Source organism: Microtus ochrogaster, linkage group LG3 (assembly GCF_000317375.1).
Source record: "Microtus ochrogaster isolate Prairie Vole_2 linkage group LG3, MicOch1.0, whole genome shotgun sequence".
Taxonomy (NCBI): domain Eukaryota; kingdom Metazoa; phylum Chordata; class Mammalia; order Rodentia; family Cricetidae; genus Microtus; species Microtus ochrogaster.
The window spans coordinates 12,370,698-12,388,025 of record NC_022029.1 but is presented as its reverse complement, the minus strand read 5'-3'; the positions used below and the strand labels follow the sequence as shown (position 1 = coordinate 12,388,025).

The 17,328-nt window shown below is 37.8% G+C and overlaps 1 protein-coding gene across 2 annotated transcripts in view; it reads left to right on the top strand.

The window, feature by feature from the left end:
* Positions 1 to 17,328, top strand: part of Mmrn1 (multimerin 1) — a 43,424-nt gene that overhangs the window by 13,444 nt on the left and 12,652 nt on the right. For both annotated transcript variants that reach the window (XM_005360553.2, XM_005360552.2), the window contains exons 4-6: positions 9,829 to 9,942; positions 11,501 to 11,674; positions 14,350 to 16,308. In XM_005360553.2, coding sequence (XP_005360610.1) covers positions 9,829 to 9,942; positions 11,501 to 11,674; positions 14,350 to 16,308 — 2,247 coding nt within the window. The remainder of the gene's footprint in view (positions 1 to 9,828; positions 9,943 to 11,500; positions 11,675 to 14,349; positions 16,309 to 17,328) is intronic.

The following is a 17,328-nucleotide window of genomic DNA, read 5'->3' as shown; positions in this document are numbered from 1 at the left end:
TCTGTGTGGAAATAAGGCTAGGGTGGCAGGTTTGCCCAATTATTTTTAATTGTTATAGCGTGAATTCTAATGTAGCTTTAATTCCAAAAGGATGTCGTGTTGTTCAGACATAATCCTGCTTATGTTTCTCTTGTTTTCATTGTAGTCCACCAAGTACTTGCATTTTTTGTGAGTGCAATTGATACTGGTAGGGTCAAGAGTCACTGTCTCATGCTTTCCCTGAACCACTGTTCACTAGTTCTCGCCTGCTTTATTTTTTCCTTCACACTTTTCCATTCTGATGCCTACCTAATAACATCCCAAGCTGTCCCCTTACCTATTACATTTAATAAATATGTACCAGCCTTTCGTTTTCATACAGGGGATCAAATTGTCCCCCATAAGCAAAGAGTGTTTTGACAGCACTCATGAGGCAGGCTGCCCCAAAGGGCAAGAATTATCAATCTGACTAGATCCACTCTTTAAACCTCTGCTGAGATCGCTACAGTTTGGTTATGTAGCTACCTGGTTATGTAGGTCCAATAGCCATTATTTCAGGGCTTATCCCTCAAAGTATCACTGGGTTATTTATTCATAGAAATTGTGTAAAGTTCCATACACTCTTCATAAATCTCTGTTTCAGAAAGTAGTTTCATCTCCAGAAACAAAATTGATTTCATAATGTAAATATAATTTCCTTTTAATTTGATTGCAGTAGAGAGATGGTTTAAATATATGATAAGTATCAGTAGATCTACTGGTAGCTAGACCCTCCTCTTTATGGTTCCCCAAGAGTGCTCACCTCTTCCCAGCTCTTCCTCCTCTTTCTTCTGAAATCCATCCTCTGGGTGTCAGCAAGAGATGCTGCACATCAGACTCACTGTGTAATTCTTCCCAGCTCCTATTCCAAAGTGCTTATTTGCTCAGTGTGTGCTCTAGCACAAATAATCAGAACCCTGGGTTCTAGTGGCAGTTTACCTACCAAAACAGGATAGTATCTAAAAGAATCCTTTTTTAAAAAAAATTACATGACTGGTATTTTAGGGGAAAAAGCAAATATTAGGTCTGACATCAAAGCAATAGTATTCATGCAGTTATATGCCTTCTGGACTTGGTCACAAGTCTTTCCAGATTTCCATTAGCAAGAACCTTATTTTATTTTCCAATATCATATTAAAGACTTTTTTAATACCTATAATAATATACCACTTATGGCTATGAGATAAAATTTGCAGTTCTGTGTCTCTCCAGTAGATGTCTCTAAAATATTCTGAAGTGGAACAAGGCATTATATCTATTATATCACAAAGGAAAGTAATTTTTGTTTAATTGATACTAGTTTAGAAAAGATCCTTTTGCCAAATTGTTCAGCATTTGACCCCATGCAGGTTTTCTAAAAAAAAAAAAAGTCTATAAAATTACATTTTAAAATATCTATCACAGCAATAATGAATACTGAAAAGATAAGTAAAGATATGGAATAAACTGACCCCTTAAGGTACATTGTAAACACATGACAGACATTTTATTTTGCATGTGTAAAAAAAATTCAACCAGTTATAAAACTGCTTGAACTAACATTTTAAATACATGGCTTCAGAAGTGAGATTATTTTACAATACATTGTAAATTCGTCATCTTGAAATTTATACTGTTTAAATGAAGAAACAATTCCATTTCTTATATTTTCACAAAGTTGATTTTTCCCAGTGTCCTTCACCGTCTTCTGCTTTAGGTCGTATGTTGTGTTATAGGAGCTTCTTGCTCAGTAATGTGTAGGGTTTGACTAAAAGACATTGATGCTCAGAGCCTTTGTCTGCGAAGCTGGCTACTTCAGCTTACTGAGTTCATCTTCATGAGTACACTGAGCATCTGCCTGCCAGTGTACCTGATGCTGCAGGAGCAGCTAGAAGTCAATACACCACAGAAAGGCTTTCTGGCAACTAGCAGGAAAGAGAGCATCCTCCTTACTGACTTGACATTACTGACTTCCTCCATGTGGCTCAAAGTGCTCAAGAAAAATATCTTAAAAAGCAAAAACAAATAAAAACAGCAAAAAAAATATCTTGCAAATTAAATCTGTCTTGTTAAATAGAAAACAATAATAAACACACCTAATAAGAAAGTTGTTTCTCTTGAAATCTGCTGACCTTGTTTCTGAGTTCTTGATCACCAATATCAGAGTTTGCTTTGCAGAGAGAAACATAAAACCAAAGGAGCACAAATAAAATCCAACGATGCCTTTCAAAAATAAGTGCACAATGGTCTCCATAGTCTGCTGGCTTCAGTTAGCGCTTGTCTGTAGCTGCGTCTGTCATGTAAAGAAGACAAGGGAAGACCTAGAAATCTGCACTCCACAGAACCAAGCAGTCTGTGCTTGTGTGAAAGGGAAGATAGATTGTCGAGAAAACCTCTGCAGTCTGTGTTGAAGAGAATACATCAGTGGACACAGAGCGATTGCTAAGTGAAAAAATAAAGGACCATCGATCACCCAGGCTCCTCATCACAGGAAAGTAGCAGACTGTAAAAGATCCTATCAGCCCTCGACAGCTGCCAGTCAAAATCCTGGGATATAAATTGGGTTGAATGGAAGTATTGAGCTCTAACTGACAAACACAGCCAGGAAAAGATAACATGAACTATTGAATTTGTAAAACAGGCATTTCGAGTTTTTAACAGCCTTGCCAGGGACTTAAACACCACACAAAAAATCTTTGGGATCTGGTGTTCAATGCACCACGGAGCAAAGAGCTTCGTGTGAACACCAGATCCCAAAGATCTTTGTGTGGTGTTTAACCCCCTGCCATTCGGAGGACAATTTTATCACTTGCTTCATGTGGGTGCACACGTGCCTAAGGACATTTGAAATTTATTCCTCAATTGTATTTTTCTTTTTATCAGTCTTTTTAAAACTTCACCAGAATGTTCAAAATGAATTAAAAGGTTTAACAGTCTACCATACAGGTCTTAATCATCTAAGAATGGGTTAAGAAACTAAAGACCTTAGCTTGCTAGCTCTGTGTATTGTCCTGTATTGTCCTTTGTTCTGGGGATTAAGGGAAAGTGCCCTTGTCAGGTTTGGGGCAGGTGCTTCTGGGGGAAACTTTATCACTGGTCCTGACAGCTTCCTTTCCTCTTCCACTTGTCACTAACTGAAGGTTTGACCTTGTGCTCCTTGGTTCCTGTTTCAAGACTTTGGGTTTCTCTAGGTCATCACTGTTTCCCTGCTTATAAAACAAAACCCTTCTTTCTTTCCAGGATTCATGAATGATATTTTATGATTGTTTTTACTCCAAGGTCAATAGAAAATTAGACTTCAGTATTCAGTGTTATATCCCTTCTGTTCCCCAGTTTGTCTCATAGCAGGGCTTCTTACTTCTGAATATTTAAGGTTGGTCTGAACTGGGTAGTACAGGGACAACTATGGTGCTAGAGAAAACCTTTCTACTTAAATCTCAAGCAACCCCTCTCCACCATAAAGTGTGGACGTGGTGGTTTGAAGAATGGCCCACACAAGCTCACATATTTGAATGCCTAGACACCCGGAAGTGGATCTGTTAGAAGGAGTAGAAGGATGAAGAGGTGTGGCTTGTTGGATGAAGTCTGTCACTGAGGGTTGGCTTTTAGGTTTCCAGGACAGGTTCTCTCTCTCTCTCTCTCTCTCTCTCTCTCTCTCTCTCTCTCTCTCTCACACACACACACACACACACACACACATCCCCCTGCTGAGGGATAGGGATGTAAAGCTCTCATCTACTTTTCCAGAGCCATATGTGCCACCATGCTTCCCTCTGTGATGATAAAAGACTCTGAGCAACACTCTGAAACCATGTGTGTGAGCAAGTCCCCAGTAAAACACTCTCTTTTATGAATTGCCTTGGTCATGGTCTATCTTCACAATCACTTACATGTATCAGAGACAAGGGCCCCAACTTCCCAGTTCTACCAAGATGTTAAGTAAGGAAGTGTAATGTTATAATCTCTTCATTAAGTCTACAACATGCCATACTTGATTAAGTAATAAAATGAACAATTTTAATTTTATTAGAATGAAGTAACAGTATTTGGAGCAAAGCTTTACTGTCTAAACAAAAGCTTTAGTAAAGTATACTGAAACTGTAAACATAAGAGCTATGGGGAGGGACAACAGTAATGTTCAGCCATTTACCCACTATTTCAGTAATGCTGATATAGGCGGGGAAGAGACAGAAATCTTTAATAAATAAATAAATAAATAAAACCAAAAAACAAAAGAATGCATTACTTTTTTTTACTATTTTCTTATTTTTTGAAAAAGAAAACAATCTTTTTTCATTATACATACCAATCCAAGTTCCCCCTCCTTCCCCTCCTCCTATTCCCTCCACTCCACCCCACACCCCATCCACTCCTCCATCCATTGCCTTGAGGAAGGTCCAAGGCCCTCCTTACTATATCTAGTCTGAGCAAGTATCCATCCAAAGAAAATAGGTTCCCAAAAGACCAATACATGGAGTAGGTTTAAATCCTGGCGCCACTGCTAGTGGCCCCTTCGTCTGTGCCTGCCACGCAACTCTCAGCCACATTCAGAAGTACTAGCTTGGTCCCATTATGCTTCCTTCCCTGTTGAGGTGGAGTTGGTGAGCTCCCATTGGCTCAGGTAGACTGCTTCAGTGGGTGTACCCATCATGGTCTTGTCCCCTTTGCTCATATTCTTCTTCCTCCTCCCGCTCTTCAGCTGGACTTTAGGATCTCAGTCTAGTGCTCTGATTCGGGTCTCTGACTCTGTTTCCATCAGTTGCTGGAAGAAGGTTCTATGGTGATATTTAAGATATTCATCAGTTTGTACGCATCAGTATGAGTTGCGTACAGGGCAAGGTCAGTGAGGGCACCCTTTCTTCTATTGCTTAGGATCTTAGCTGGGGTCATCTTTGTGGATTACTAGGAATCTCTCTATTGCCCTGTTTCTTGCTAGCACCATAATGGATCCCGTAATCAAGATATCTCTTTCCTTGCTCTCATTTCTGTCCCTCCTCCATCTTGACTATCCTGTTCTCTTAAGTTCTCCTCCCTAATTCCTTCCTCCCCTCCTCTTCCCCTTCCACCTTCCCTTCTTCCCCAATCCCTATGCTCCCAGTTATGTCGGGTGATCTTATCTATTTTAACTTTGCAGGTAGATTTATATATGTTTTTCTTAGGGTTCACTTTGTTACTTAGCTTCTCTAGTATCATAAACTATAGGCTCAATATCCTTTGTTTATAGCTAGTATCCACTTATGAGTAAGCCCATACCATATTCATCCTTTGGGGTCTGGGTTACCTCACTTAGGATGTCATTGTTTTTTATTGCTGAGTAGTACTCTAAGGTGTAAATGTGTCTCATTTTCTTTATCCATTCTTTGGTTGAGGGGCATCTAGATTGTTTCCAGGATTCTCACTATTATAAATAATGCTACTATGAACATCGTACTTTGTAGTACGATTGAGCATCTTTTGAGTGCATGCCCAAGAGTGGTATTGCTGGGTCCTGAAGTAGGTTGATTCCGAATTTTCTGAGAAACTGCCATATTGATTTCCAAACTAATACATTAATTACCATAATAAATATAGAGACAAAGCCAAGTCACAGAAATCATAACCACTCATATTTAAATAATCCCTGATAGGCTTGCTGGTGTCTCCTGGCTCCTGACATGCTTTTTCTTTGACCAAGGATACATCAGCAAAATAGCCCTTTCACGAAAATGATTAAACACAGGAAGCTGCTCTGACTTTCTCTGAAGAATTCCCATTCAGATCCAGAGCCATTGTAGGGCACAAGTTATCTGTACATCTATAATGTCTATTAGTGTCGATGCTCTGGAAGTCTTGTTCGGGACTATATTGTAAGAAAAGTGGTAACATTCATGTTTTGCAATCTATAAAAGCTGCATGCTTTTAAATGTTGTCCATCTTCCTTGATAGCTAAATCAGGAAAATACCTAGGGCAATACAGATGTAGTTTCTTCTTAGAGCTATGTAAGCACCATTTAGTCATAGTTGGGGCAACATCAACAAAGGAACATTTATTAACTTTATAGCTATGTCACATACATTAAATTTGCATTTAAATTTATTAGAAAAGATTTCATTTTCTCAAGCAACTGATCACGTTATATTTGGTTTCATATAATATTTGTGTGGCTGTCTCAAATAATGTATTCCAAATATCATCTGTTTCAAATATAGATGTTTTAATATCATATATATGTAAAATTATTCACAAGGAGAATAATTTCTAAAATGTCTTCTTAATCTTGGTCCCAAAGCCCAGAAATCCTTCCAGTGTTGCATGTTTGACTCTGTAGCACAAGCTCTCTCTGTCTTTCTGTCCCTCGTCTGTGTGTTTGCTGCATTGCAGGAAATGTGGCGCATATATATGAACCCAGCACGACTATGCTCAGATGCTTGCTGACACCATGGCCATCTTGTCCCCATCTAAGATGTGTGAACACAGTGACTGACAGCAGCAGGATTCTCTCTGAAGCTGTGTCTGAGTCTCCAGGATGATGTTCGTATCCTGTTCTATTGCTCTACTTGTCTGGAATATCCAGTGTATTCTCTTTTCCATTGTTTCACATCAATGGTGTTTTGTTTGTTTGTTATACACAGAGTTGCTCTTTAACCAGAAAGGCCTGAAACTCTTGTTAATCTTCCTGCCCCATTCTATCAAGCATTCCAAATACAGCTGTGTACTATCTGGATTGACTATATTTTTACAATCACAATTCAAAGAAATTTTTTTCTTGACTGTTCCTATATATGACTATATTATTAATAATATTAAAAACATTTTTCCTTCTAGTTTCCTGAGATAAAACTATTAACTGTAGTCAAATTCATGACTTTTGGATTTTAGTTAACTTCTAAAAGTTGTTAATTAAATAACTTCTAAAAGTTCAGTTAACATCTAAGATTTATATATGAAAGATATTCATTTCATTAATAATATATCAGTTTTTAATTGACTTTTGGTGTCCTAATTGGATATTTATTCCACAACGTGTAGTGGCATAAAATTGATATGCCATGATATCCTATTTTATAATTATTATATTATGTGACATAGGAAATAGTTTTCAAATGGTGCTGGGTTGGAATTCTATTCATCATACATCCTGAAGAATATATCTTTTATCACCTATACATAGTCAACTTGAAATAAACTAATATCACAGTTTTAAGATTAATTATGTAAGTCGTTATACGGTATTATTATGTATTTTCTGAAAGGCATGGTTCAGTATTTTGACAACTGACAAGCCATATTGATTCATCCTGACTGGAATCTGGAGTGGGAGCAGAAAGACCACTATGCAGGAAGACTGACAGCCTGGGTGCAGAATGGGAAGGAGTCTACTTCGGAGGGATTTTGAGCCATCAGTAGACTTTGGATGTGACCACTGGGGAGACAGCAACAGCTTCTTTTATGGTCCATAATCCATTTGCTGGGCCCTATTGTCTAAAGCACAGAGAGAATGACACTGAGTACATGAGAGAACTGAGGAATCCTGAGCAATTCTTGCTGATGCCACTGTTTATAACAGCCCACTTCTTTACAGAATGATGGGCACATGGTTTTCACCTGTTAGATTGTAATACACCATGCCTCTAAAGCATGCTATAGCCATAATTAGGATCCTATTTAAGAACCATGAAGACTGACTTTTATATTTCAATTTTACTGTGAATATAGAAAAAATTCTGCCTCGTATCAATAAATTGTATTAGATTTTGGAAAATCTTTCAATTCTTTTCTAAATTAGTGGATCTAACCAACGTCGTGAATCAAAATCACCTAACAACTTGAAATTTTTAAATACACATGTGTCCAATCGCCCAGCCTAGGTCCAATGAACCATGGCCCTGGGAGAAGAATTGGAAAAAAAACAGAAATAGTTTAGTCTCCAAGTCATAAAGACTTCTAGTTTCTATCTATAATAAAATTAAAGAAACAAAAAAACCCAATAGCATTCTAAAACAGTAGAAAGCAGCAACAAAGATGTAAGATTTGTATAAAAAGCTGAGAGTGAGGAAGTTTCTATGGTAACGAGCCTGTGTCACACTGCCATGGCACTGACCACTATAACCACTCTGCTTTAACTCCAACACATTATCTCACTCACTTTTAAATTCACTAATGCTTTTTCTTTCTGTGGTCAAACTCCTGAGAGTACGCAGTAAGGAAATGGACAAGCTATTGTAGCCCTATTACACCCATTTGCTCCTCTTGCAATTAGTATTTACATACAGTCTATGGTCTGGACACTCTTCACTGCCCAGAGAATCAGGGAATGGCATGAGGTCAGCTTGCAGAGGGATATCGATCATGATGCTTTACTTCAGTGGTTCACAAGCTTTAGCATGCACAAAATGATGTGACCATCTTGGTAAAAGAGGGATGGATGCTCCACGTAGAAATTTCTTAAATCAGGGTAGGGTTCTGAAGCTATAGGTCCAAATTTTCCCAGGGAATGTTTTCATGGTCACAGGAGTCACTCCAATTTGCAAACCATTGCTTTACTGTTTAGCTATGCCCTTGAGTGGGCAGAGATGCAAACTGTCAGAAACATGCTTTACTATCCCAGCCACAGAGGAGCCATGGTAGGAGAGCTGCACTGTTATTTCAGAGATATCTTTGCATGAATCGGTCTGAATTCACACCCTAAGAACATTATTGTTGGGGCCTCACAGGGGATTAATACTTTTCATTCCTTACCCTAATTCTCAAACCACTGTTCTTGTCTCAAAACTCTGCAACAATTTCTTCTCCTAAATAACTCATCAGTTTTGGTGGGAGGGGACATCGAAACAAACTCTACACAACTGGAAATTCATTGATTAGCCCAAGTCCTTGAAGAACAGCACAGCAAAATTCAACGCGATAATGGAGACAAACCCCAATTAATGGCAAACCTGCAGCCTGTTTTAAGGAGAAGGAAAACGTAAAGATTGCCAGCAAAACCACATGTGCATCGTGAAGGTCACTGACATGCAGCTCAATTGCCATTTCATTGACACAAAATTTCATAGGAAAAGGAATCCAGCTAGACAGTAAACATGTATTTATACATGTATTTGTGTAGGCAACAGTGATCAAATGTGTTCATTCAAAGTCTATAATTTAAACATGTATTATTGAAGGGTTTAATATTTTAAATGAATCTCTCAAAATTGTTTTTCCAAAGAAATATTATATAGACATTTAAATTATTTGATTTGTAAGACATGGTGTTCCTTAAATATAGGTACTAGGATTTCTGGGTTTTGTAAAATGTCACTGACTTTATGGGTTGATTGCCCTGGAGATATACCTGTAATTGCTTAATTTTACCATTAGTTTATCAGAAGCCATATAGTTATTATTTTTTATAATCTTGGAACAACTCCTTAAATGCACTGGTTATTAAGCAGCTGATTTGGTGTCCAGCTGTAAGGAACATGCAGCTTTCACCCCTTCCAGCAGCCACCAGTTGGGAAATGCATTACTGAAAAATCAGTCCCCTTACAGGGCTGCTGTTACTTTTACCATAATGGATTATAATATCCACTCAGTTTCGTAGGCTGCATCTGCAAAGGCTTCCTTCCATTTTTCACCCACATGAATTTTGAATAATTCTTTTTTCCAAGGCAAAATTAGAACCCCAACCTCCAACTGGATGTGGCATTACCCTGTCCTATGAATGGGGCAGAAACAGTTTGCTCTGCAGTCGGCCTCATCACCACGCTTCAGTACACAGGAAAATGAACGTCAGTCCCATTATCACTCAGGACTGGAAACAGGAGGCCCTTCCAATGCTAACACTGAATACTCTCTCTGCTTCTGTCTAGCTGAAGAACAGCAGCAACTGGCACACAGTAACCAGGCTGAAAGTCACACAGCTGTTGACCACAGAAGAGCCGAGCAGACCCAGCAACAGCAGAAGCAAGACTATGGCGACCCAGGTCTTAATTACTGTCACCTTCAACCCAATAATTGTCAACACCATTTCAGTGGTGATGGATTAACACATTTTTCAGTCCTGTTATATGGTTGCTAATTGTTTGGAGAAACTGCACTAGATTATAGGTTCCCAGATGGAAAAGATTTATATAAAGCAGTGGGGAAAAAAATCCATGCACAAACCCAGGAGACTAAAAATGCTGCAATCACACATCCAGGGAACATAACAGTTTTCCAAAATCAAACTCTGCTTTTGTTTGATGTAGAAGGGGCAGCTTGACTGAGTAAAAGGAGATGGGAAGGATGTTTTGACTGATAAGACACCACAAAGGGGTGCTGATAACTTGGGGAAATGGTTGTATTCCTAAGACCTTGTACTGATCAAAAGTCAGCCTGGGATTGGTTTTCTGTCCTATACAGTCCTTTGCCATCTCAGACTTAACTTTAGCCCCAAATGAAGTCAGTTAGTGCCAATAGCATCTCTTCAATAGTGGCATAGATTTTGGTAAACAAAGCAAGGCACCCCATTGAGAAATGATATTTAAAAACATCTCTTTTTTAAAAATGCAAGAGATCATCATGTTAAAAGAAATAACCCAGATTTAGAAAGACAAACATCATGTTTTCTCTCACACGTGAAAACTAGATTCATACAAATTCACATATAAGATCTCTCTCTGTGTGTGTGTGTGTGTGTGTGCATATATATATATATATATATACATGCAGAAATATCATACATGTATTAGATGGTTGATAATAGATATAAGATAGATAAGTAGGTAGATAGACAGATAGACAGACAGATAGATAGATTGAAAGGCTTAGCAGTAGGGGAAGTCACTGAGGAGGAGGAAGGACAACTCCAAGAGAACAATGGTGACAAGGAGGACGGTAACAAAAGTTGAATATGAATGAAAAATGATGATAAATATATAGGAAATGCCATATTATCATCTGTTATTTTGCATGATAATCCAAAAAATTAATTTTTAAAAGCGAATTTGGCTAACATACCTCATAATGTCCCTTAGTTTATGTTGTGACTCAGCATCTATAGAATACTGGCAGGTCTCTGAATCAGTGCAGTGTGTAAAGCCACAGTGATTACTGCTTCTGTACAGAAGAGTCACTGTAAACTGGGATCTGATCTCATCAAGGAGTACTGCAATGAAAGTAACACCTGAACAACTACAGCGCCATACGTGTGAGAAACTACCTACACTCAGCGCTGGGACACGCTGTGAGAGCAGAAATGAGCCACTAGATGGGGGACAGGAAGCCCATTGCTGTAGATTTTAAACCCTTGTATTTGTATTTATTCAGAATGTGATGACAGAACTAAGACTTTTTGAAAGACAAATTATGAGAAAACTTTAAAATGTAAAAATTAAAGATATTTAATTATTAAAGATTTTTAATTTAAAGCTTCATTGTTCATGTTGCCACTGAAACGTGGTCTATGTTCTCAAATCTATAAGTGTTATGGTGTGCAATAAATTTTGACAGGTGTTACGTCTATTATTTTAATGGTACTAAATCTCTTTCTTTTACATGCAGCTGTGATTCAAAAAATGGCAGAGGAAATGAGCCAGCAGGCGATGAAGCTGACATTTTTGCAGAAGAAAGTGGACAATGTTTCTCTGGCCACAGAGGACATGAGGAATGCATACCTCTCCCTGGAAGGGAAAATCAGTGAAGACAAAGGCAAGGAATTTCAACCTATTCTAAAAGGTAAGAGTAAAATAAAAAAATATTCATTGACATGTTCTCCTGACTCTTTGAATCTTTACTTTAAATTAGATAGTAAAGCAATGAATATTTTAATGAGGTAATTTAAAATATGCAACTTAAAAATACTTGGAAATTGTGTTTTGAAACATAATTTTCTAATACTCACTTGAACAGGCATGTTGTACCTAGTTACAGCATAACTTGTATTTAGACATTGTTAGAATGAGCCCACACGTCCATCAGAGTTGCTAGAAAAGAGTGATGTTGGTGATGCGAAAAGGAAGATTATAAAAGGGGGGAAATGATGAAACTATATTATAACCCAAAACCTTTAAAACTGAATGTCAATAACATCGACGAAAGAATGCCATTTAAGTCACGTGAAACAAAGTCAAGTAGTTTGGAGAGCGACCCCGCGCAGGTATTAATTAACATGAAGCATGGTGACATGCTTTTGTAAACTCTTTACCAATGAGGTGTAGAACTGCAGATGGAAAAAAACACTATCATGGAACATGATTTTGAGCTAATGTTCTGCTGGGTGTCTTTTTGAACACTGCTATGATTTTGAGATTTCCTATGTGATTTTCCCAAAGATATGTAAAAGAATGATAGCTAAGGAGCCAAATAAATATATTTACATCTTGTTCCAATATCCTTCAGCAAGATCCATATTGATTTTATCCATATTGATTTTATCTATGCATCATGTTTCCAGTCTGTCACTCATACTCTATCTTTCTGATCGTGTCAGTTTTTTGATAACTGGAATTAGACATCTATCAGGGTTTTTGTTGTTGTTGTCTTCAGCTAGAAAACTCAATAAGGCTTAAATTCTCTTTTTTCATATCAATCTTCAAAGCACTGTTACAAATTCAAAAAAACTAATCCTCGCAGGTATAAATATTTCATCGTACATCATCAAGTTTTGGAAACTGTGAGAATTGAGCATAATTTTAATTAACTAGAAGTGGCTAAGTTATCCTGTAGAAAGCACAGACATATTTGTACTATGGAGTAATGCCGTACAAATGCCATGCATTTTAAGCTGGCATATTCTGCTATGCACATAGGATAGTGATACACATTCACAAAACACTTGGGAAATAAGTTGGTAGCTGGCAAAATGCTAGCCATAGCTTGTTCATAGATTTTAAAAAAAAGAATGGTTTTTGTATAATTTCTCTCTTGTAGCTATTCAAATTTTTCTAATTTAGCTTTCCTTCATAGTTTGCTGCCATGTATTAGTGCATGATATTTCATGGTTTTTGTATTTTTATTCTTTTGTACCCTTTTGTATTTACCAACCCTAATCTTTAGAGAATACATTTCCAGGAATACGGTTTATAAGGTTTTTTTATCTTTTCTTTTTTTTTCTTTTGGAGGGATACTAGAAAAATTAATAGCAAGATGTTCAAAGAGGACATTTTTTTTCTTCTAAAATTTCTCTTTTACAGTAGGTTTTATTTGAGTCTTCATGTGTGCTAAATACTTTGTAAAAACCCAAGACTGTGAAGCCTACTCAGTGATGGCTTACTGTGTACAACTTTTATTTTTAAAATTCCTTTGTTACCTGAATCAAATGATAATCAATGTGCTTTTCTATAAACTTTAATGAACAGCGCTTTCATTTATCATTATTTGTAGCTAGACTTTATAAATATATATTTTATTTTTCCTATTGTTTCTATATGAGATAATGCTTTTTGTTTCTTTGTTTGATTGATTGGTTTTTGGTTTGGTTTCGTTTTAGACTTTTCAAATATTCACTTTCTACTTATGTCATTTTAAATAATCCAGACCATTTTCCTTCTCATCCTCTTCCCTTTCTTCTTCTACCTCTTTCTCTCCCATTTCTTTCTTCAATTATTCCTTTCTTTCTTTCTTCCTTCCTTCCTTCCTTCCTTCCTTCCTTCCTTCCTTCCTTCCTTCCTACCTTCCTTCCTGTCTTTCCTTCTTTCTTTCTTGTTTCACACAGCCTCAGCATGTCACCAGGTACACTTCAAGTGTTAGAAACACTATTAAGTGTTTACTACTGGCAATTTCCTCTTGTTAGGCCAAAAATTAATGTCATATTATTAACATGTCTTAAATTCATATTTTAAAATAAATTTCACTCATTTTGTAAAGAATAGTAACTTCACTACTTGTTTCTATAAGGCATTCTTAAGTCTTATGGATATCTATATTTCCCTTCAAGTTATTAAGGTTTTTCTGTGATTTATTAGCATTTATGAATTCACAATGTAGGTGCTGCCCCTAATTATTAGACAGTTGACAATGCAGCTATATACTAACAACAGGAATATACTCAGACAAAAGCTCCAGCATGATTTATTTTCATTCAGAACTAGGCTTAGGATTGCTGGAGAGCAGTCTGTGTCACTGGAATTAATAGCACTTCCTTTTTCCCATTTGCCCATAAAACCATTGGCTTAGAGTGATAGTGTGTTCTACATGGTAATTGATTTTCCATGTCATATTTGCCAGTCAAGGAAGAGGTTATCTTTTAAGAATACTAGAAAAAAATTTTAATGTCATAAACATATGCAGGAGAGAATTACTTTCACTAGTACATGTAGTTAGTGTTTGGTGTTAGAATTTTAGCCTTTTCACAAATGTCTTTTAAATTCAAAACTGTGTATTTTTCCTATTTTTTGTCTTATTCTTTTTAGCTCTAAAATCAAAAAGCATTGATGATCTGCTAAGGAATATTGTAAAAGAACAGTTTAAAGCCTTCCAAGATGACATGCAGGAAACGATTGCAAAGCTCTTCAAGACTGTGTCAAGTCTGTCAGAGGACCTGGAAAGTACCAGGCAGGCAGTTCTCCAAGTCAATGCGTCCTTGGTTTCAGTAACAGCCCAGCAAAAACTCCTTTTAACACAAGAAAATCAACCCACATGGAAGGATATCACAGACCTAAAGAATAACATCACGAATGTCAGGCAGGAAATGGCCTTGACCTGTGAGAAGCCGCTCAAGGAGCTAGAAGCAAAGCAGGCTCACTTGGAAGGAGCAATAGGACAGGAGCACTCAGAACTAGTTCTGTACCAGCAAACCCTCAATGAAACTCTCTCCAAAATACAGGAAGCGAACACACAGCTGCTATCAGTTCAGCAAGCATCAGGAATGGAGAATCTTGTCTCTGAGGAATCAAGCAGCAGTAACGTCACTAAATATCTCTCCGTGCTCCATGAGACAGCAAGCAAGCAAGGGCTGATGCTGCTGCAGATGCTCAGTGATTTGCATGTCCAAGAAAGCAAGATCAGCAATCTCACCATTCTTTTGGAGATGGAGAAAGAGTCAGTCAGGGGAGAATGTGAAGAAATGGTGTCTAAATGCAGGCACGAGTTTAAATATCAATTGAAGGACACAGAGGAGAATCTGCATGTGCTAAACCAAACCTTGTCTGAAGTTATCTTTCCCATGGACAACAAGGTGGATAAAATAAGCGAGCAGCTGAATGATCTAACATATGACATGGAGATCCTCCAGCCTTTGTTGGAGCAGAGGTCACCGATTCGACAGCCGGTTATCCGCGAGCCAAAGGAAGCCCCAGTTACACGCAGAGAGCTACAGAACCTGATCGCGGCTATCAATCGCCTAAATGTTCTTACTAAAGAACTTACAAAAAGACACAACTTACTCAGAAATGAAGTGCAGAGCCGGGACGAATTCTTGGAAAGACGTATCGGTGACCATGTCTTAGAAACAGAAGATGGCCTCAATATGACAATGACTGTCATAAACAACGCCATCGATTTTGTTCAGGATAACTATGTGTTGAAGGGGAGTTTAAGTGCTAGGTCAGATAATCCCAAAGTGTGTGAGTGTAACCAAAATGTAGAATCCATTCTGTCGTTTATTTCTGAGTTTCAGCGTCTGAATGATTCTATTCAGACTTTAGTCAACGACAATCAGAAGTATAGTTTTGTTTTGCAAATTGCTAAAGCCCTTACAGTTCTGCCCAAAGATGAGAAACTAAGCCATTTAAACTTTCAAAAGGTTTATCAAATGTTCAATGAAACCTCTTCCCAGGTGAAAAAATGTCAGGAAAACATGAGTAATTTAGAAGAAAATGTACTCTCGGCAAGAAAGACTGCCAAAGAGTTTGAAACTCGTTTGCAAGGTGTTGAATCTAAAGTGACCAAGACACTCATACCTTACTACATTTCATTCAAAAAAGGTGGTGTGCTATCAAATGAGAAAGATACTGATCTTCAATTGAAGGTATTAAATTCCAGATTTAAGGCACTGGAAGCAAAATCTATCTATCTTTCAGTGAATTTCTCTTTGCTTAACAAAACTGTTCATGAGCTTTTAATGACATGCCACAATGCTTCTGCAAGCACCTTTGGACAGAGTGCTCCCTTACCTGTGTGGACTGAAGGTCCCCTGAGAGACAGTCTGACGAAACTTGTGGAATCAATCGTTAAAATAAAAACTCAAGCTGCTCTATCTAATTTAACCTGGAGTGTTGATCGATTAGTGTCTGATGGTCTGGCAAATATTGCCAAGCCTCAGAAGCAGGTAAAACTTCAGAAGAAACCCAACGCACTTAAGAAATCCGTGAATGTGACGACCATCTTGATAGGCCGGACGCAAAGAAACACAGACAGCATTCCACATCCTGGTAAGCTGGAACTGAAAAACAGCTTTGAGCCTCTTTCATGCTATAGGTTGCATGCTATTGGGTAGATCCTATTTCATAGCCAGACTGGAGGCAGGGAAGGCACTTACTCATGCTTGGGCCAGGTAAAGTAATGCAAAGTAACTGATGCACTCTTTTGTGTCTGATTGAACGAAAGTTAGGTGTCAATGTGCAGCTGAACTTTAGTAGATATCCTGTCTACGCGTTTCCACTCTATCTAACCAGACCACTACAAAATAAGCAAACATTCTTCTATGAAACATCTCTCCATATGGCTAGTTAAGAAATGTAGACCATAAATTAATCTGAGCTTTAGTGGGTAAAATATGAAATAAATACTCAATAAATGTCTCTCAAATTGCTGAATTAAGGGACTATTCCGGAATCGGATTTGAGTAGACTTCAGAAAGGGATGGATGTGAAGAAAAAATTCTACTTGGCTACAATTTAGCAAAGAGAGAGATGTCTTTGAAAGCTCGGAGATTTGATTTGGCTGCAGTGAATAGGCGATGCAGACGTAGGAAGTTGCTGCAGTGCCAATCATTGTCAAAGAGACTAACACTAGGACACAAGTTAGGACAGTACGAAATAAATATGGTCCAATACAGTGAGGGGAAGAAGTAAGAAGAGATGGTGGAAAGGAGCCTTGAAAACTGTTGTGAGGGTGTAATCTGCGGAAAATAGGAGCAGGGGAAGAAGTGAAGACCTAAGATTCAGGTCTTGGTCCTCACTGGAGCACTAAGTCTCTACTTTAGTCAATAACGTTAAAAAAGAAAAACAAGCTGGCAGTGGTGGGGCAAGCCTTTAATCTCACCACAGGAGGCAGAGGCAGATGGATCTCTGTGAGTTCAAGGCTAGCCTGGTCTACAAAAACTAGCTCCAGGGCAGTTAGAACAGTTACACAGAGGAACCCTGCCAAGAAAGAAAGAAAGAAAGAAAGAAAGAAAGAAAGAAAGAAAGAAAGAAAGAAAGAAAGAAAGAAAGAAAGGAAGGAAGGAAGGA